Consider the following 21352-nt stretch of genomic DNA (forward strand, 5'->3'; position numbering starts at 1 on the left):
TGCCAAACTGAATTAAACTTCAGCAGTAACGGATGTAGGATATCAAACCTGCTGTCAGTCAGTATATTATTATATTGATGCCAAGCTGTATCTGGTTTCTTGATAGCATCTGTGCCAGTTGTAATATTTATTACTGGAAAGATGGTGCATCTTTTTTTTCCTATGCTGATTAAAAAAACTCCTCTGTTTTCAGGAAATCTATATTGTAGACAGTTGGCAGTTAGCTGAAGCTTCGGATAGCCTTTTTCCTTATGGCTCCGAAGTGTTTATTTTGCTCTCATGTCATTTAGTAGACAGACATTGTTACTGCAGTGAAATGTAGGAAATTGCCATTGACATCTTTGCCAAAATACTGGCATGGATTGGTATTACAGTTGCATATACTACTTGTATATACCAGGTTGCTGCTTTAAGGATGTCACTCACTTATATTTATTTTAATAGATTTGATCTGGAGGATGTCAAGAATGTTGGACTCTTTCAAAAATGGTGTGTGATTCCTGTGCTGGGTCTTATAGAGAACTCTCTGTATGATAATGTTCTGCTGCATAACTGCTTCTGTCTCCTGCTGCAAATCATAAATTCCTGCTCAAAAGTTGCAGACCTACTGCTTGATAATGGTTTGCTCTACGTGTTGTGTAATACGCTGGCTGCTCTCAATGGACTGGAAACAAAGTGAGTATTGTATCAGTTGCTATAAAATAGTCCAGGTACAACCTTAAGCCTAGCAAAAATTACTGCATTGTATTTGTTCTACTTCCTCAAATGGTCAGAGAGCTTGTATACAAGTAACACTGGTTTAGAGGTTTTCAGCTTCAATTATACCTGTAAGTGAAAGTTAATCTTTAGATACCCAGTTCAAACAATGGAATATAAACTTTCAAGTGAAATGACATTTTAAAATGCAAGTTTGTCACACTGTGTCCACTTTGAATGCTTTTCCTAATAAAACTCACCTGAACAGTATGATAAAGGCCCAGGAGTTGGTAGTGTTCTATTGTACCTATAGCCAATGTCAAAACTTCAGGAAAACTCTCTCCTGTGTTGCCTGTGATTTAATATTTGAGATTTTGAGTAACTTAAATGACTTCATTTATTACAAACATTCTGTACTTTCAGAAAAGTTATACAGTGAAAGAAGGAGAGGTGAGGCTTTGTTAATTTATTTCATTAGTTTGTATGCTGAAGAAATAGACAGATTTCCTTTTTACTCCAGTGTAGTTTGTTCTGCATGGCTACAAATTGAGATATTATCCTGAATTTTTTTTGAGAAATACAGGATTTCAGACCTGTTCTTTAACTTAGAAAACTGATAATAATACATCATTGCTTTTCCAATAAAACTTTGTTACAATTATAACGTTAGAATGTCTCAAAGGTTTGCAGGCTTCCACAGGTTTGTTACTTCCTTCGGCAGTAACATTTCTATATGAAGTACAATATATTATTAGGTATGGTTGGCAGAAATAGCAAGGGGAATAGTAATGGGTCTTGTTATGGGTTACAATCTACTAGAATTGTCATGTTTCTGGTAACTCCAACTTTGTTTGCAGCATTCCCTTGAATGACTACAAGTTACTTGCATGCGATATACAACAGCTGCTGGTAGCAGTTGCAATTCATGCCTGCAGCTCCTCAGGTTCTCAATATTTTCGTGTTATTGAAGATCTCATTGTGCTGCTGGGTCATCTTCAAAATAGTAAAAATGCAAGGATGCAAAGTAAGTTACCTGCTTATTTTTGGGGTCATGGGACTGGAGAAGTAAATCCCTTCCCCATTGATTTTTTTTTTGTTGTTGTTGTTTAAATTAATATTCCTACTGAGGGAGAAGGGGGAGTTTTCTGGTGATGGATCTTCTTTCTCTTCTAAGTGGTTCTCAAAGTAGTAGTTTTCCTCAGGAGCCTGCCTTGTGGTAAAGAATTGTGTACTGCTAATCTGAACAAATGGCAACCGTAAAAGTTCATTAAGGGTATTTAAATGAAAATGTTCCATACAGTTTCATTTAGCTTATTTCAGAGTAATCAAATTCAATGGCTTTTCCATGAGAGCTCACTTGTGCACTGTCTGTATCTGTGGAATAGTGAGGTGGCTTTCTATGTGACTCTGTGGAATCAAGAGTTTTTTTACAGCTCTTGACACATTTTGTGTTCTTTTACTTTTTACAAGCATCTGGTAAAAATTCTTGAAGACGTGTAAAGAATGTCATATGTTCTTTGCATACCTCTCTCTGTAGATATGGCAGTTGTTCTGCAGTTAAGAGTTCTTCAAGCAGCTATTGAATTAATAAAAACTACAGCAAACCAAGATGCTCAGGAGCAGACTGCTTCAGTCCCATCGCCGTCTGCACCACATCGGGCAATGTTTCAAAAGCGTAAAGGCATTGCTGGTGAGTAGCAAAAGCGTAGTATTCTTGTATCTTCTCCTATATCTACTTTCAAAATGTAATTTCAGTGATACAACAAATGAGTCCTGTTGCTTTGCTTTTTCTGTGGATTTGCTTTATAAGTCAATATGTATATTTTTAGAATAGTGTAGCCTGTACCCATTTTGAACTTGTGGGGTTCTTACATTAGGAGGAGGGAGGGGGGAACAAAAATGAAACCTGGGACACCTTATTCTCACTGCAGTATCTAAAGCCAGATTTTACTTTCTTCTGGGATTCTCTTCAATTCACAAGTCGCTTAGTAAAGATGTTTTTAAAGTAATTCCTAGTGGTTTTTAATAGCCATCTTCACAGTAAGGAAATACCAAAGTAAGTTAGTGCTTGTAACTTTAACACAGCTGTGACATGGGAATTGCATTGTTGCACTACTTTTAATTAGTGATCATCCTGAAGTAAATACCCTGGCACTCCAAATTTATAGGTGGGAATTTGAGATTCCTAGATTCCACTGTGGATGTGCTTGTAAAATGTGCAGTTCTAGGTTTAACAGTGATACTTTCTCTGTATCTGATGGATTGTGATCACTCTGTTAAGGTGTTGGGGTCCTCTGGCTGGAAATGGATTTTGTATATCTCTCAAATAAAACTGCATTTAAGACTTTGTAGAAGATATAACTTAAAAACTGGACATGTATTTGAGGGTTTAAAAAAAAAAAACCAAACAACCAAAACAACAAAACAAACCACTATTACTCCTGTTTATTATGGGGAATGTTTCTCTTGATGTGGTCAGCTTTCGAGGTCCCTCTCCATCAGCCTAGTAAATATAGTGAAAATGTTTTTATATTAGAGAATCTGGTAAGGCACTAAAGATAAATAAAATAAAAGAAGTAGTTATTTCTGAAAGAAGCAGGTACAGTCAAGGCCCACCAGTTCATTTCAATAAAATTTTAAGGAATATTCCTATAAGTTAGAAATAGTACTTCTATCAAAGTTAGCGGAATTAGTGGCAATGGGTATGGTATGTGTTTGTTTATAAGCTGTTAATATAACTGATTCCTCATTTGTGCTGATAAAGCTACTTTTTAATATGCAATAATTTTTTGTTGTATCATTGATTTTTTTAATCCTTTATCCTAATTCTACAGTAAAAACAGGAATAAATAACTTTTTTTAGAATCTGCTTTACACAAAAATATGCAAGTTGTACAATAAATCAGATCTTGAGATTAACTCATTTCATGATACCACTTCTTGAATTTTATGTATTTATTTTCAAATAGAAAAGCTTTTAAAAGACAAACACCCAAATGACACCTATGTTCCCTTCAGTATTAATGTATTCCAAATCTTTTGTTTCCTCAAAAGATGTGAACTCTTTGGATGAAAGCAGTTGCTAAGTGATTAATTTCTTGTGCGTTTTAGTAGGATGCTATTAATGCTTCTCTACTTTAAGGCTCCAGAAAGTTTTCACTTGCTCAGTCTGATGCTCTGCTGATGAAAATGCGTTCACTAGCAACTGAGGAATTCAACATGATGATGCAGCGGAGAATGAGCCAAGAAAATCCTATCCAAGCCACTGAGACGGAGTTTGTGCAAAGGTTGCAGAGGCTGACTGTTCTAGCTGTTAACAGACTCATTTATTTAGGTAGGATTTCTTTTTTGTTCGTTTCTGTTTTGACAGAGCCAATGTAGTGCTATATGAAAAATGGGTTCTTGCTTTTGAAGTGTTGAAGTGTTTGAGAGGGAAGTAATACCATTGATGCTAGTTTAATGGATTTAAACATAAAACATCATTCTCTCAGTGATTTGTCTCACAGTATTATGTAACTGACAATCTGGATACAGTTTTTATCTGAATGAATGGAGCAAGTTATTTTAATTCTACATTAGTCCATTCATGTGTTAACTGCCTGAATTATTACCTGAAGATTTAACTCTGCCAAAGGGAGCATCTGTTCTCTTAAAATGCATCAGTTTGCATGTTTCTATGAAATGGCCACATTTATTAGCAAGACTTGATGACTTTGGGGGCTAGTTCAAATTCCACAGAAGCAAGAGAAAGAGTTTAGCATGTGGGACAAATAATTGAATGTCTCTGTGATCAACTGTAAATGCTGAATAAATTGGTTCATAGGGGAATTGAAATAAGGAATAGTTTTTGATATTTAAAAGTATGTTAAGTGTAGTAGTAAAGACAATGTTTGCTTTAATGCTAACTAAAGGATCATAGGATTTTCTTGCTTGAGATGGTACTGATCAATATGTGCCTTTTAAATTTGAAGCATCTACTGAAGAATGCCTTGATGTACTGGGTATAACGGAAACCGCAAGTCAAAGCAGACTTCCAGCATCCCAGCTGGAAGTTCCTGAAGAGGAAAGCCAGCAAGAACTACCTAACAGAACAAATCCTTTTCTTAAAGAAACGTTCAAAATGTTGGTGGAAGGAATCAAAGTATCCATTGTAAGTAATTAGGTGTTGTCCACACTAGAGTATATTCCATAAGTTTCCTTTATTAGGAACTTCTTATGCATGATGTCTTCTGCCCATAAATCCTTTCCTTACTGCCTCTCTCAATTCAGCTGTGGCATTAAAAACTCAGTTCAGCTTCCCAGTTATTCTGCAATTGTAAAATAATAAATGTATCTGCTCTGATTTTTACCTTGACACTTAGCAAACCTCTGCTTCTTGAACAAGCAGACAAAGGTTAAATAGATTTGTGTAGTCTGCAATTTTGCATTGTCTCTTAAACCTGTGTTTAAGTTTGCTGGAGCCTGTAAAGCAAGATCTGTTGTGCACCCACAGATGATGGAGAGTTTCTGAGCAATTTTTGTCTGTAATATATTTTAGAGTTGGTGATCTAATTGGGGGGGAAGGGGAACTTTCTCTTTTTTTAATTGTTGCCAAAGGGCTGAGAGGTTTCTCTTCTAGCATACAGGTGTTAGTTTGTCAACTTTTCCAAGGTGATCAGGTTTTGCTTGGGTGATTTGAAATGGCGTTATTGGAAAGCTTAACTTACTGCTTCTTACCTCTTTATTTCTCTTAGGCCATCTTTATAAAAAGTAATGCAACCTAATTTTCTCTCTAGCTCTGGAAAATTAATTTTGTTAGGTGTCTTATCTTTCCATCGTGCCATACTTATAGTACTTTTCAAAGATGGCAAGTTTATTCTTGTGAGTACAGGCACCTCAATCCAATGCCTGGTTTCTAATCTTTTGAGGTAATCCATTCATAAACTAGTGATTAATGAAGAAGGGCTATTCATTTAAAAAAAGCAAACAAAAAAAATTGACTTTTTTTTAAACCCTCTACATCACAATTCTCACTTCTTGGATTTCTGTGTAGTCTCTCTAACTGAATATCCAGTTTAGCTAGGACCTGCATTCCTAATATTGGCAGATTGAGAGGAAAAATGCTTATTTTACTAGAATGAACAAACCCTTCTTTCATTTTTAATAGAACGCCTTTTAACTCATAATAATAATCAGTAAACTAAAACACTACTTAGGTTGAAAAATCTTTATTGTCTTACATCTTGATCATATGAACTGTGTTTGCTTTGTAATGTGAAAACTTGGTAAAAGGAAGGCCTAACCCTGTAATATTAAAAAAATTGTCTCTCGTAGGGCACCAGCAGAATGAACGCACCGAAGCAGCAGTGGAAGAGAATCCTATTGTCATGTAAGGACACGTTCCGTACACAACTTGGCAGGCTTCTTGTGCACAACCTGTCTCCATCGAGGCCACTGCAAGAGAGAAAGCAGGCTTTGGAGATGGTACATGAAGTAAACCATCAAGAGATTATGCGTGACTGTCTTAGCCCAACTTTGCAAGTAAGCTTGAGAGAGAAGCTTGTAAAACCTGTATTCAATTTTTTTGTTTAAATTTTACCATTATTTAGAACTATACGTGGCTAAAGCTGTTCATTGTTGTTTTAGCACTGTTTGGTGCAATGACAAAGTCACGTCATACAAAATGCCTGTGTGTAGCTCTGCAATTGCGGTATTATCCTGAGGGTAGATAGTTTTGTAAGAGGCAAGACAGGATTACATCCCAGTGTGTTGACTCTGTAGCACATCAAACATCACATATCCTCTGTAGTGCAGAAACAAAAGGTAGTGCTAGTTTTAACATGAAGAATTTTACTGAGGATGCTTGAAATTAAGGTACCCTGAAAAAGCAGATTAATGAAGGAATTACCCTTGCCTTGGAACTCTAGCTATAGACTTCCTGAAATTTGTAAGAACTGATTGCCACGGTATTTCAAGAGGCAGACAGTCCTCAATCAAAGCAGTACTCTATACCTTCTTATTTAGCCTTTACTAATTCTTAAAGTGGGATTGTGTATTCTACATTCTTACCTCAAATAGCTGAACAGTTTCTCCCTGCTTTTCTGGGTTTGTCAGAAAAAAGCTTTTTTGATTGTACTCTGTTAGTGCAAGCTTGAGAGAAAGATTTTCTTAGAGCCATGGTCAGGAATCAGGTAGAAATGTGGCTGTTAGAGATCTTCAGGAGCTGCAAGAATGAAATAAATTATATAAGACATGCCACAGAGTCACTGTATACTAAGGAGAGAAAGTATGTATTAGATGAACCTATGACACTTCTGCATTTCTGCTCATGTGTACGTTATTTAATTAAGCTAATGCTTTCACCTGTAAGAAAAGAGATGATACATTAGCAGTGGCTTCTTTGGGGGAGTGTCATGTTGAGTGCATTTATGGCCTATGTCTGATTAACTTCATTATCTGTCAGCTCTAATTTGGTTAATCAAACAAGGTGTAGCATTCTTGGCATGTGAAATTAGGAGTCTCTGGCACATGTTTCCTGAAGTATAAACAAGGCTACGGGAGCTGAGTATTTGGAAAAGAAACTTAGCTTTTCTGTAAGCCATTTGAAAAGTCACAAGATGGTAGGGGAAGTTTTATCATGTGGAGGATGAAATTCAGCATGTTCTTTCTAGTTTTATAAAAGTTCGTCTTCAAATCTTAAAGCAGCCATTTTCTTTAAATCACAGAAAAATTAGAAGAAACCTGTTCAGGATAATAAGGGGAATAAAGTTGGAGGAAAACATTGTTGGCTGTTGTGTTGCAGAAATGAGAATGACCATACTTTTTTTTACTCTTCCTACCTTCTTTTCATCTTTTAGCATGGACCTAAATTAGTGCTCTATTTATTTGAGTTAATGCACAATCACAGCGATGAAATGACCAAAGAACAACAAAGAACAGCAGGAGACTTTGTGAATACTTTAAAATGTTGTGGCTATAAATGCATTCCCCTGAGCCCACGACCAAAACCAGATGTAATAAAAGCTTTGAAAGAGGTTTGTGAATAAAAACTTTACTCAAAACCTGGGTATATTTGAGACAATTGTCTATTGTGTGGGGTCAGAGTTTTACTGCAGACAGCTGTTTTGTTTGCTTGATGCACGGCTTATGCTTTTGGGGATTCTCTTTAAGTTCTGAATATTTCTGATACATATACTTGGCACTTCACAGCAAGCTCACATGTTAATGCTTCTTAGTTAAGCGTATTACTTAACCAAGCAAAAGTGAGAGCTCATAATAAGTTACTAGTATCTCTCACTGTCAGGGGAAAAAAAATAATTTTTATGGGTCCTTGCAAAAAAAAAAATAACACTATATCTAAATATAATAAGACTGTAGTAACTGAAATGAAGTTGTGATGGTTTTAAATGCTGTGAAGATATCAGCTGAACAGTTTTGTCAGTCTTCCTTTTTAAACTGGCATATCCTTTAGCCTCGGCATCCTTATTTTGTCCCTCTGAAGAAAAAAAAAAGTAACATATAAAACTTCCACTCAGGATCAGAAGAAATATGAGATGGAAGAAGGTGTAAACAAAGCTGCTTGGGAGAAGACAATGGCTAATAATCGGCAAAAGTAAGTGCCTTCTAAAAAGGGGGCTGCAAGAACTCCGTAAGAATATTCTCTGTTCAGCGTACCCCATTGCAAAATTGCCTATATGGTTATTATAGGTGCCTTTTTCACATTAACAGTACTGCTGGCTTTTAATTTTACAACAATTCAATTCTATACCTACGATTGTAGGTATATGCATTTTGATAGGCTGTATAATAAATGGCACTGTGTGAACTTCAGAATACTACATTATTTTTTGCACATTTGGCATTCCAGCCTTAGTTTTACAGCTGTTGTTTCTGTCCAGTCACCTCTCTTGTTGCCGTGATCTGTACAATTAAATGTAAGGCAAATGTCCCTGCAACTAACTCTGATTTTGAACAAATAAAATATAATTACATTCAGCATGGTGTTCATAAAAAGAACACTTGTGAGCTACAGAGACTGCTGCTAATTGGCGTACTGTAAACTTAGGTATTTTGTGGTAGATTAAGAGGTTCTTTCCATTAATTTATATTTCAGGCTCTGCCATAAAAATTAAATCTGAGATGCACACACAACATGCTTTAATGCAGGCAACTATAGCAGCTGTAAAGGTCAGCTTAGTCAAGTCTGTCTAGATAAGTGATAAGACTTTACCATGTTGAATAACTTAGAGATTTGAGCAGTGGTAAATTGCTGTTCTTCAAACGTTTATTGCAATGAGTATAGGTTAGCGAAGCATGCTGATATATAGCCATTGGTCTTCTGATTGGCTTGTCTTGTAATAGCTTTTTTTGAAGGCTTAGAAGCAGAAGGTATTCACAAATCTTGTGGAAAATTTTGTAGGCTAAGTTACTCTGCATCTGCTGTAAAAAGAACTATGGATATCTCCTGCGAAACTGATTGTATTTTATAAGTGGTTTTAGTGTTTTCCCTTCCCTTTTCAGTGTGTCTGTTTGACGTTTTAAAGCACATCTCTTGTTCCTCAGTCTCTTTCAACGTCTGGATACAAAATCTAAAGACATTTCTAAAATAGCTGGAGACATCACACAAGCTGTGTCTCTGTCACAAGGAATGGAAAGGAAGAAAGTGATCCAGCACATCAGGGGGATGTATAAGGCAGAGCTAAGTGCCAGCAGACATTGGCAGGAACTTGTTCAGCAGCTTACCCACGATCGGTAAGTTGTTCTCTTGTCTTGGTGGAAAAGCCAGAAAGGCTCAATGCCTGACATGCGCTTTTCACTCTGAGAGGCACATGAAATGTAGATGATATTATGATATTCAAATTAGAATTACTTTTCTAATCATCTGATGGTTAAAGATTTGTAAAATACTTGATTTGTTCTCCTGTTTTTTTAGAGTGAATAGCCAAGTAGTATTTCTGTGCCATTTAGACAGTTTGTTGTCAGATACATTTTGCTGTGCCTAATACAATGAAGAATGTAATAAAGTTTTCGTATCTCACATTACATTGATGACGTAACAAAACATGTTTTGGGTAATGTTATTAACATTAGCATCCAGATACTGTGTTTGCTAATCTGCATAGAGCAAAAGATGTTAAGTCTTGACAGGAAACCAAGCAATAGTATTTTTGCCACTGCAAAACTAGTGTTTTATCACATTTGCAGCAGCTGAGTTTTCAAAATACAGTATTGGGCACATTGTATTGCTGTTTTCATCACAATTAGTGACTTCAAGAGCAGTCTTAGAGTAGCTTATAAGTAGTCAGTGAGATAGCTCATGAAAATAAACTACAGAATTCAGTCTTTTGATACTCTTTCAGAAATAATTGCCCACTGTACTACTGGGAAACTTCTGCCGTTCTACTCGTTAAAAGAACAACAGAATGAATAAGCATATATACTGCCTCTGCTGTCAAACTCTAACATACTTCGGTTTTTTCAGAGCACTCTGGTATGACCCAGTCTATTACCCAACCTCTTGGCAACTGGATCCAACGGAGGGCCCAAACAGAGAGAGGCGCCGCTTGCAGAGGTGCTACCTAACTATTCCAAACAAGTACCTTCTCCCAGACAGGCAGAAGCAGGAAGGTAATTATAACATCTTCTAGGAGTATATCTGAATTGTAATGACTACTAGTGCTTTATTATTTGTGGGTTTTTTATAGGTGTGATAAAAACTCCATTATCTTATCTATTTGAAGACAAAACACATTCTTCTCACTCTTCTACTGTAAAGGACAAAGCTGCAAGTGAACATATAAGGTAAGGTTTGTGTAACATTCACCTCCCTTTCCCACCTTCTCCCATTCCAAAGAAACAGTCCTCCTCACTTTTTTGTCAAAATAAACGTTAAAAAAAAAACCCACAAGTGACATAAGTGTGTGCCAAAAGGTACATAAATCCATAAGCAATAATACACTTTAAATATTTCAGAGTTAATCGAAGATGTATAAGCGTAGCACCTTCTAGAGAGACTGCTGGTGAACTGTTGCTAGGTAAGTAGTATTTTTAGTCCTAAAACATCCTTTTTGTCTAAGATTCTGCTGTATGTATAAACATGGCTGACTTTTTTTATAAAGTAATTGAGCTGTTGCCTGACTTCTTATGGATTATATACATCAGTTTTGCCTTTCTTCCCTACTGTTAGCATGAGTGCTATTTGGACTGTAGTTAAGTTTAAAGTTGCAGACCACTGGCTAAAAGATGTGGAATGCTAAGTTCTGTTTTTGTCAACTGCTGTCTTGCCCAGGTAGTATTCTTAGTGTTCTTAACATCTGGACACTGTTCATATAACATTAAGATGCATTATACAAACAGTAATATCATGTACCTTTTTGTAACTATTTTTTCCTGCAGGAAAATGTGGCATGTATTTTGTTGAAGACAATGCTTCAGACACAATTGAAAATTCGGTAAGTATTACAGCATATTGTCCAGCTTTAATTTTTCCAAACTATGACCATGAGTAGCTTTTGCCTACTGTCACTGAGATTGCTGGAGTACTAGAGTTAGGCGTCTCTGGACTAGGCCAGCCAAATTGATTAGTTTGGATTCAGTGTTGCTTCTGTTGCCCCCGGCTGTGGAATCAGTGGTGACAGCAGAAAACAGGAAAGACGTGGGTCTGGGGCTGAGAGGAATGAGGGGGTGATGTGGGGAGGCTTCTGTGCCTTGCTGTCCATTGCTCTGAGTTCATCAGCATAAGCGTGCAGAGCTTGCTTTGGTCTACACCTTGCCTTACTGGAAGCTGGAGCACTAGGAAGTACAGAAACTCACAAGTGCATGAATTGTGCTGTACTCTAGTTCTTGAATTTTCCATTATATAGGATGTTCTAGCTCCCCCCTTATCCTATACAAGAGAGGACTGTTTCATGGAGGAAACAGGAACTGACCTAATCCTTCTGAGATATACAAAGGCTCTGTTGTATTAAGTTTATACATCCAACAGACATTTAAAAAAAAGATAATCAAGATGTGGGTTATACTGCTGAAAGTCTTAAATTATTTTATGGGAGCTCTTCCTTGCACCCACTAAGCACCCAGCTCCTGTGGTTTAAGATGTTACCAGCTATTTTGCTGCTTTGTCCTTCGTGGAACCGTCAGATTTATGGATTCATGGCAAAGCTTTGCTCGCTCTGGTTGGCTGTCCGATATTTTATCTTAAGAGCCAGTGAAAGCATGGCATTATGTGCTAGTGTTGGATAAGGAACTGGAGCAGCTGAGGGAAGCATGCATGATGTTCTGCCCGCTGCCTTGAGGATAGTGGAGGATGGGAAACATACATGAAGAAAATCACAACAATGTCTTAAAGCATCACAGCAAAATGATATGCTGTATGGTTATAAACTGGCCCCGTTGAAGGGTTTCTTGTTTGGAAAATCCACTACTTAAAATAATTTTTTTCAATCACAAATTCTGCAGAGTTTTCATGGAGAAACTGAACCAGCATCATTTTCTTGGACCTATGAGGAAATCAAGGAAGTTCATAAGCGCTGGTGGCAGTTAAGAGACAATGCTGTGGAAATATTCCTAACAAATGGCAGAACTTTACTCCTGGCTTTTGATAATACAAAGGTAATGTCACACTGATAGATAATAATAGATCAAAGCATTTTGCTGTGTCTTCATAACACTTACATTCATGCATTAGTTTTTAAGGAGACCTATTGCATGGACTAATTAAATTCTGCTTAATATCTTTGAAAAGACTTTGCTCAGCTAGACTTCTAGACAAACACAATCATGTTGTAAAACACATCTCTGATGTATTAAGACATTAAAGAATCTTAGTAATACTAAACATTATTCTATTACAGCAGAAATTTGTAAATTGAGAGAAACTAAGTAAGTCTTGGTAGTTTGAAGCTTTTTAAATCATACGATTAAATCTGTGGTATTTTCTTCTAGGTCCGTGATGATGTGTACCACAACATCTTAACTAACAATTTGCCTAACCTTTTGGAATACGGAAATATCACTGCTTTGACCCACCTGTGGTGCACAGGACAGATTACTAACTTTGAATATTTGACTCATTTAAACAAACATGCGGGCCGTTCCTTCAATGATCTCATGCAATATCCAGTATTTCCTTTTATACTTTCTGACTACACCAATGAAACGCTGGACCTAAATGATCCATCAGTATATAGGTAATATGAAATGCTCGGAACTGGTTATTTTCAAATACTTGAACTGATTGTCCAGTATAGCTTTTTAACTTTATTGTACTAAACTGCACACATATGTGGATGGAACTATTCAGGGACAAGCCTCATCCATAATAACTAGGGCTTTTTACAATAAGTGGCTGCTTCACCTCGGACATTTAAATCAAATGCATAGTATTATGAGCGCGTATATTCAAAGGATGCTATGAATTGGACTTCTATACTGTTGTAATACAATACGGACAGTCCACAGATTTAAATAAAAGCTGTATGTTAAAATTCATGTGATTAAAGACTTGCAGGCCAATTACCAACAATTAAATAAAAAGGAAATAATATTGTAAATTATTTGGCCAGTTACAAATCATGTTATCTTAATTGTGAATAGATTGAATTGTCCCACCCTAGTAAACTTCTGTTAAGCCAACTTCACATTCGTGTGCACAAAGTCTTTGCCTTCATATGATGCCTCTGATTTGAGAAGTGTTTTGCATTTGCTTGCCTGTTACTATGCTATAGGGTAGCCTGTAGATCTGAGTTTGCCTTTAGCACTAAATAAAAGTGGTCTTTTTATTTTCTGAACTCTCTTGTAAAGTGCTATTAAGTTTTGCTTGTCCTTTTATGATACTAAGGTGTTATTCTTAATAATGCATTATTGAATGGTGTGAACCAGCACCTTTATAAAAATGACAAGATATCAGTACTACTTCTGTTACAGAAATCTGGTCAAACCAATAGCTGTGCAGTCTAAAGAAAAAGAGGATCGTTATGTGGATACTTATAAGGTAATCTGGATAACTTTTGCTTCTTGCCTTTTTCTGGTGTATAAACGGTATGGATGCTCTAGTTTTCTTAACATATATTGATGAGGGGAAAAGAAACCACAAATCCAATATTTTATGTCTGGAATTTTCATTTCCAGTATGCTGCGTTTCCTGGGAATTGTTTTATAACATGCTTGGAACCTGCCTTTGTCTGTTCCCGTACCTGAAATCATAAATCAATTTAATCTTTCCAGGTGATACTGCTGAGGAGGTTAAATTGATATATTTTTACATATAAACATACATATATTTAAAGATTTCTAAAGATCAGGAAGATAGCTTAGTGCTGTTTATTTGAAATTACTCCAGTGGAACTTGTGGCTGTTCTTTCTTTTTGATAACAGAAAACCTGTTTTCCATCAAGTACTCGATTTTAAATGCTTTACTGTGATTACAATGCTTTTTAATTTTTGCCCTTTAGAATATTTTAAAGGCTGTAGGAAATAACATGCTGGGGATGGAAAGCATCTGTAGCTGGACCTTTAAGCTTACGTCTGTATCATCATGGTCTAGTGTATTCTTTGCAAATATGTTTTTTCCATTTAGTATTGAAAAGCCTGTATTTATTTTTATATATAAATATATATATATAACACTCTGCAGTGTTAGAAAACAAGAGGCAGGAGAGGAAAACCAAAAGTAATAAATAATGGAAAACAGGTCATTTATAGTGGCTTAAGACTTTCATACCAAACTGGATTGTGAAAGCAATCGCATGTCTTTAGACACTTTAAATGTATTTGATTCCAAATCACTTTTAAATGTTGCTCTAAAAGTTTAAGTTTTATTCCTAAACAATGCAGACAAGTTATTGTAAGGCAGACTAAGTCGGAGGCTTATGACTTATTTTTGTACTACTTTTCTAGTATTTGGAAGAAGAGTACCGTAAAGGAGCACGAGAAGATGATCCGATGCCCCCTGTACAACCATATCACTATGGATCTCATTATTCCAATAGTGGAACTGTGCTTCATTTCCTAGTTAGGCTGCCACCTTTTACTAAAATGTTTTTAGCCTATCAAGGTAAGGTTACTTCTGCTTGCACTTGTATATTTCACATCCGGGCCTTGTCCCAGTGATCCAGGAATGCTGTGTTACTCTGTTTAGCGTAGTTTATCAATTCCAAGTAGCTGAGTTCAGTAAAACTAAATCTGGTATGCTTTCACAGTAGGCCCATTTTGAAATTATCAAGCTAGACCATAAAGCATGTATGTAGAATAAAAAGGTCAACTATATTTGACTTGCAGTCCATGTGTAACACATAGTAATTGAGATAGAATTCTAAATGTTCTCAGCTAACTGGAGAGCAGTTAACTTGAAGTTGCAGATGTGCAACTGTTATTGTGTCCATCATCGATGTAACAAATTCAGTTTGGATTTCTTTACAGATCAAAGTTTTGACATCCCAGACAGAACTTTTCACTCTACCAATACAACTTGGCGACTCTCTTCGTATGAATCAATGACTGACGTAAAGGAACTTATCCCAGAATTTTTCTACCTTCCCGACTTTCTAGTTAACAGAGAAGGTATACTAAGAGGATACCAAAACTATATACCCAAAACAGCTGTATGGTTGAGCCTATGGGTTGAAACTGAGAACATTTATATCTCTTGACTGAGTATGCTAAGCAGTAGATATATGGGAGAAGCTTGCAGGATATGCTACAAGAGCTGTTCTGTAGGACTTAAGGGAAGTTTGTTTTTTTTATAACTGTCAGAGGTGCAAAGGAGTTTCCTGTTGTCTGATTTTTCCATTTGAATCAGTATGTACAGCTTGAATGTGTTTGGGGGGGACTTGTTAATGGTGCTGCTTTGTTGATCAGCAATCACTATGCTTAATAGTTAGCTTTAATAGAACCCTATGAAGACCTCCTCAAAGTTACTGTCAACTAAAATGCTGGAACACTTACTCCCCTGTTTCTAGGTTTTGATTTTGGAGTACGGCAAAATGGTGACAGAGTTAACCATGTCAATCTTCCACCCTGGGCTCGTAATGATCCTCGTCTATTCATCTTGATTCATCGTCAGGCTTTGGAATCTGACCATGTTTCCCAGACAATCTGTCACTGGATTGACTTGGTGTTTGGTTATAAGCAAAAAGGCAAGGCCTCTGTTCAGGCTATTAATGTCTTTCATCCTGCAGTAAGTATTTAAGCACTGTGTTTGTCCGTTGTACTTGGTAACTTAATGGGGGGAAGTTCAGTCTAACATGCTTGGAAAACATCCAGCATTGAAGCAAGATCCCTTGCTCATGAAGTGTTGAAAAATAAGAAAAGGCTTTAACCATTTCAGTGCAGAACTGCTAAGATCCCAGGGACTGTTGTGAGACTTTGGGAATTTGCGTTCATCTTTCTTGCCTTGAGATAGCTATGGGGTGATCAGATACAGAGTTTTTTGCAGTGGTATATGGGCATTGTGTTTGTATGTACCTGCTTCCATCTCATTCAAACAAGCAGCTTTCAATACAATTCAAATAGTTCAGTTTTTCCTGAGCTCATTATTTGTGGTGTTCCCTTCCTTTCTTGTAAATCTTGGTTTGTCCCTCTAGTTTCTCCTCCAGTAAATTTAATTTCCAATAAGTCTTCATTTAATGTAAAGACTTCCAGAGTTTCACTACTTAACATTAATATCTTAGACTGTATTCTTTAGCTTCAGTCCATACTACCACAAGGTTTGCGCAGCCAGGCAGTCCTGGTTTCAAATGCATTCAAATGTGTTCCTTCTGTTTAGTGTTCATTCTATAGCTGGAAGAGCTAATAAAACAGTGGTGGTTCTTTATTTTCAAGTAGCCATCCAAATGCTTTGTTTTTCCCTTTATTGTGCTTAAGTATTGATTTAGTTATTTACCTTAAATTTCAAATATTAAGTTTGGGTGAGCGTTCATTGTTTCTTAAAGTAGAAAGTCAAGGCCCTTGTCAGCGTGACTGAGGAAAAGCGTGTGGTACGCAATTAGAGACATGAAAAAGACAAGTAGAGGAAAGAAGTTCCACTCTCATGCAATATGAAGGTTCTTCCTCCCTCCCCACCCCAAACTAGGGCTTTAATACATTAATTAAGAGGAGATACAAAACCCAAACTTTTTCAATTTTTTGTTTATCATCAGCAACTACTCTGGTTTTGTACGGATTAGTAAAGGTCAACTAAGAAAACCTCTTTGACACAAATTAGTCATGGAATACATGTAGGAGCAGCTCACATGATAAATCTTAGTGGTATCTATCTCCAATAAAGAAGTGGTGACAAGGTTACTGTTCTCAGTGGCGCTTTAGTCAGCACAGCCGTTGTTGGGATGGCTTCTGGTCGAAGTCTTAACCAAACAACTGAAGAGTCTGCCTCTAAATTTGTGTGCGTGAGTTGAGAAATCTTTCTGAAAGACAAACTGGATCAGCTTATTCTTCTCTCTCCCTTTTTTTTCTCATCTCTAGACCTATTTTGGGATGGATGTTTCTGCTGTTGAGGATCCTGTTCAGAGAAGAGCCCTTGAAACAATGATAAAAACATATGGGCAAACCCCTCGCCAGCTGTTCCATGCAGCACATGTTAGCAGACCTGGATCCAGGCTTATCATGGAAGGAGAACTTCCTGCTGCCATGGGATTACTAGTGCAGTTTGCTTTCAGAGAAACCAGAGAACACACTAAAGAAATAATATATCCAGTATGTCATTTTGATTTGCAAGATGGTTTAATTAACTGTAATATGCTGTAATTATTGTATCCTTACGTTTACAGTTTCCTTCCTAAAACTGCAACTTACTGCCCATATTGTACTGTAAAGAAAATACACAAAACTAGTAAAGTGATAGTGAAAATCATTTTATGCATTTGTGATATATTTTGTGTCAACCTAGATAAATTCGTATCTTAGTTTATAGCAAATGGGTGTTGGAAAGCATTTCACTTAACCAGTTTTCTACTTCCAGTGATGAATTCTGGAATCTGAATGCAAACCTATAGTAGGTAAACACATACTGTGCTTTCTTCCATCCTAGACTTTTTCATTGTAGGACAGTTCAACTTTCTCCACTTCGAACACCTGCTTTCCGTAAAGTCCAGTGAGAAACTGAATCTCCCTGCATTTAAAGAAAGTGGTAGTTTTCACTACACTGCCTGAACTGCCAGCTTGCTATCTCAGCTTTTAAAGAAGTGGGAGACCTCTCTTAAAGCTAATGATTTAGCTGATGATAGTACAGTGCTTCATACTTGTCTTTCTAGTATTTTTAGAATACTTCAGCAGTCCTTACCATGTGATTGCTTATGGGAATGTGATATGAATTATTCTTCCTTACTAATGAAACAATGTTTTTCCAAAAACTTTTCACCCCCTTTTAATTTGAACCGTATTTGTGCTTCTTTTAGAGTCCATTACCATGGATAAAAGGCTTGAAGTGGGGAGAATATGTTGGTTCCCCAAGTGCTCCAGATCCTGTCGTCTGCTTTAGCCAGCCACATGGAGAAAGGTTTGGCTCTCTCCAGGCTTTGCCAACTAAAGCTATCTGTGGTTTGTCCCGCAAGTTCTGCCTTTTGATGATATATAGCAAGGAGCAAGGTATGAATTTGTGTTTATTCTCTACATGCACAATATGTGTGAAAATGAGCCATAAAAAAAACTAAATCTAATGCTACTATCATTCTTCAGCAAACTTCCCAAATGTGGTTACTTTTGCCAAAGATTGATTTTTATAAATCCGGTAACAGATTCCACATGGGTGGTATCTTTCCTGGAGGCTGGATTTTACTTGTAATTTTCAAAACTACATAGAGGCGTCCTGTAATTAAGTTGATATTTTTCATTAAAGTGACTGAAGCATGAGGATTTCATTTTAGAACTTGCCAGTAGATTCAGTCAAAGAACAGATGAACAGAACACGTCACAACAGGAGAATTAAAGGAATGGGGTTTTTTTAAAGGCAGAGAATGAGGAAAGTTATCAATAAAAAGCAGAGGTGAAGGATCTTCTGCTTTCAGATAAACTCCTTGGAGGGATTATTATTGATAATGTACAAACAGGTTCTCGTACTCTTCTTTTGTTTTCTTTGTAATGTGTACTAGTGAAGTTTTTTTTAAAAAGAAACAGTTTCACATTTAGTTAACAAAAATAAGTAACATTCTCCTTGAAATTATGAACAATCACTTCTCTAGCTGGCAAGTATTGTCAGCTGCTTCCCTGTTTCTCCACTATCAATAGATGCAACATTTCTTCAAAAAACTTTTGTCCAGGTTGCAAACTGTCTTTGGAGAACGCTGAATGTTTACGTAGTCTCTGAAAACTATGTTTGTTTATAGCACATTACAGAGAAAGCCATAGCCTAACAGAAGATACCTTATTTTGAAACTTTGGAATTTTTTTTACATTCTAGCTTGTGGTAAAACGTGAACCTGCGATTTTTATTGTTGACTATCAGTGATCACCTCTTTGGTTGCGTATGTGACACAATATTATGTCTTCCTTCAGGTGTGCGAAGCATGCACAGTACTGATATTCAGTGGTCAGCTATCCTGAGCTGGGGATATGCCGATAACATTTTACGACTGAAAAGCAAGCAAAGCGAACCTCCAGTAAATTTTATACAGAGCTCACAGTTCCATCAGGTAAAAAAAAAAATAAAATCAATCTCTTGTCTCCAATTTAATATTGCTAGTTAAATGGTGGCCTGACTTGGCAGTAGGCACTTCTGCTTTCATTTTTCTTGGAGATAAGCATCCAAACAGAACCATTTTTAATCTGTTTGATTCTCCTTTGGAACATGTCCCTCATTGCTCCAGTGTATCTTGCTCCTGGATGTGTTCCTGTACTAGGTAAAGATGCCTTTGGAATGCATGTGATTTTTGTAGCTTTGCCCTCTTATGGAATATTGGTGTGGGTTTCTAAAAGCTTACCTTCTGGGCCAAGAAAAATGAATACAAGAAAAAATTATAGATGCCTCACACTAGAAGCAGAACTCCACTACAGTTTAGGATTCCTCTGAAAAAAGATTGTCAGGGAACACTGCATAATCTCAGTTACGAGATTCTACCAAAGAGATTTTGGCTGATGTTGTGGCTGTAGATCTAGAAGTCTGCGGTGGTTCACCGTTCGTTAGCTGTGAATTCTAGGCTACATAGAATTTCCCTCTTTACCGTCGATTCTGAATTAATAGCAAATCTGACCTAAAGCGGCTATATTTTAACTCTTGGATTTCTTTAGCTTAGGTATTTTACGTGGCTTTCCTTAGGATAACCAATAAAGAATCAGTTTGACCAAATGCTGTGACATAATGAAAATAGCAGTTAGAATAGTTTCTGTTCTAATTTTTTCTGGCTTTGTTTTGTCTTTCCAAGGTAACAAGTTGTGCTTGGGTGCCAGACAGCTGTCAGCTGTTCACAGGTAGTAAATCTGGTGTCATCACAGCATATATGAACAGATTCACTAGCAATACGGTAAGTTCCATTGGACAGGATTTATATTTAAGGATTTAGCTAGATTCACTAGTACAGTCTTTTTTTAACAGGAAAAGTGAGAAAAGGGGAATATGTTGTATTCAGGACAATTGCTAAAAAGATTGAGTGCTTGTTTAGTATTTATTTTTGAAGGATCCTATTTGACATTGTTAAACAGATTTATCTCAGCATGTTTATTTGTGGGTCTTAAGCTGTTGTTCACATACTGCTAGCTTTTAGTCAGCCCTCATTATCTGGGTGCACAACTGATTACACATACAGCTCTGACTGTGTGCAGGCTAGGGCTTGGAACTGAACCCTTTTGGCACAATGAAGCTCCCTACATTAAGGAGTAACTTTTTCTGTGATGGAAACAGAGCCTTTCAAAGCCTTAACTGAAACTGAATGCATTTCCCCAAAGCAAATAACATTTCAAATGCAAAAGGCACTTACACTACAGAGAGCTGGGATGAAATCTCTGACAGTGTATATCTTAACAACTAAGCCTCTTCACTTTGTCATATTCCCCAAGGGGAAAAGCTGTGAGGAGGGAAGGGAGGAAAGTAACTTGCATTACTTAATGCATTAGTGGAAGATACTGAGATACCAGTAGAAATTGCCCTGACGCTATGTGGTTATAAGTATGGTAGGAAAACACAAATAGAACTCCAAATTCATCTTGTAGTTCGGACTGAGTTTTTGAGCTTCTGTCTGACCACTTCCAGCAGTAACTTCCACTCTTCATAGTTCTAACGAGTTTGTAACTTTCTTGACAGGTCATTTCAGGTGCCTACAGGATTGCCCCTGTTAGCAGTTAGCAACAACTAAACCGATTTCTCAAATTTAGCTTGATACAGATACAGGTATTGGCAGACACATTTGTAGTACTGTACTCTTGATGCTCTTGAATCACTGCATTAGCATGGGCTAGAGGGAACCTTGGTATGATCTGTTATGCCTACCCAGTTTCCTGTTTTCAATAGTGGCAAACAGCAGATGCTTTGACTGGGAAGAGCACAAACATACAGTGGTTTCTTCCTTCGCTTTCTTGCAGTTTCTGATGATTTGCCACTCAGACTTCCTGAGCTCAAGCAGCACTTTGAGTTTAAAAAATGAAGTAGAGCTTGAAGCCTACAAGCTTCAATCAGTTGGATCATAAGTCAGGCACCTTAACAGCTCACCAGAATAGTGAGCTTGTAAATAACCTGTACTGAGACTTGGATTCC

At 36.9% G+C, this 21352-nt stretch overlaps 1 protein-coding gene across 2 annotated transcripts in view; it reads left to right on the plus strand.

Moving 5' to 3' along the window:
- LYST (lysosomal trafficking regulator) overlaps positions 1 to 21352 on the plus strand; it is an 86109-nt gene that overhangs the window by 56265 nt on the left and 8492 nt on the right. Inside the window, exons 26-48 of one of the 2 annotated variants that reach the window (XM_063328985.1) lie at positions 445 to 675; positions 1554 to 1720; positions 2234 to 2386; positions 3839 to 4030; positions 4668 to 4846; positions 6010 to 6216; positions 7533 to 7709; positions 8211 to 8287; positions 9238 to 9426; positions 10157 to 10302; positions 10380 to 10476; positions 10648 to 10709; positions 11071 to 11126; positions 12133 to 12285; positions 12619 to 12863; positions 13600 to 13666; positions 14572 to 14728; positions 15094 to 15234; positions 15633 to 15850; positions 17134 to 17364; positions 18066 to 18255; positions 19162 to 19298; positions 20028 to 20126. In XM_063328985.1, the coding sequence (XP_063185055.1) occupies positions 445 to 675; positions 1554 to 1720; positions 2234 to 2386; positions 3839 to 4030; positions 4668 to 4846; positions 6010 to 6216; positions 7533 to 7709; positions 8211 to 8287; positions 9238 to 9426; positions 10157 to 10302; positions 10380 to 10476; positions 10648 to 10709; positions 11071 to 11126; positions 12133 to 12285; positions 12619 to 12863; positions 13600 to 13666; positions 14572 to 14728; positions 15094 to 15234; positions 15633 to 15850; positions 17134 to 17364; positions 18066 to 18255; positions 19162 to 19298; positions 20028 to 20126 (3571 nt within the window). The remainder of the gene's footprint in view (positions 1 to 444; positions 676 to 1553; positions 1721 to 2233; positions 2387 to 3838; positions 4031 to 4667; positions 4847 to 6009; positions 6217 to 7532; positions 7710 to 8210; positions 8288 to 9237; positions 9427 to 10156; positions 10303 to 10379; positions 10477 to 10647; positions 10710 to 11070; positions 11127 to 12132; positions 12286 to 12618; positions 12864 to 13599; positions 13667 to 14571; positions 14729 to 15093; positions 15235 to 15632; positions 15851 to 17133; positions 17365 to 18065; positions 18256 to 19161; positions 19299 to 20027; positions 20127 to 21352) is intronic. The other variant, XM_063328986.1, reaches the window with a different exon arrangement.

This window comes from Chroicocephalus ridibundus, chromosome 3 (genome assembly GCF_963924245.1).
Source record: "Chroicocephalus ridibundus chromosome 3, bChrRid1.1, whole genome shotgun sequence".
In the NCBI taxonomy this organism is placed as follows: domain Eukaryota; kingdom Metazoa; phylum Chordata; class Aves; order Charadriiformes; family Laridae; genus Chroicocephalus; species Chroicocephalus ridibundus.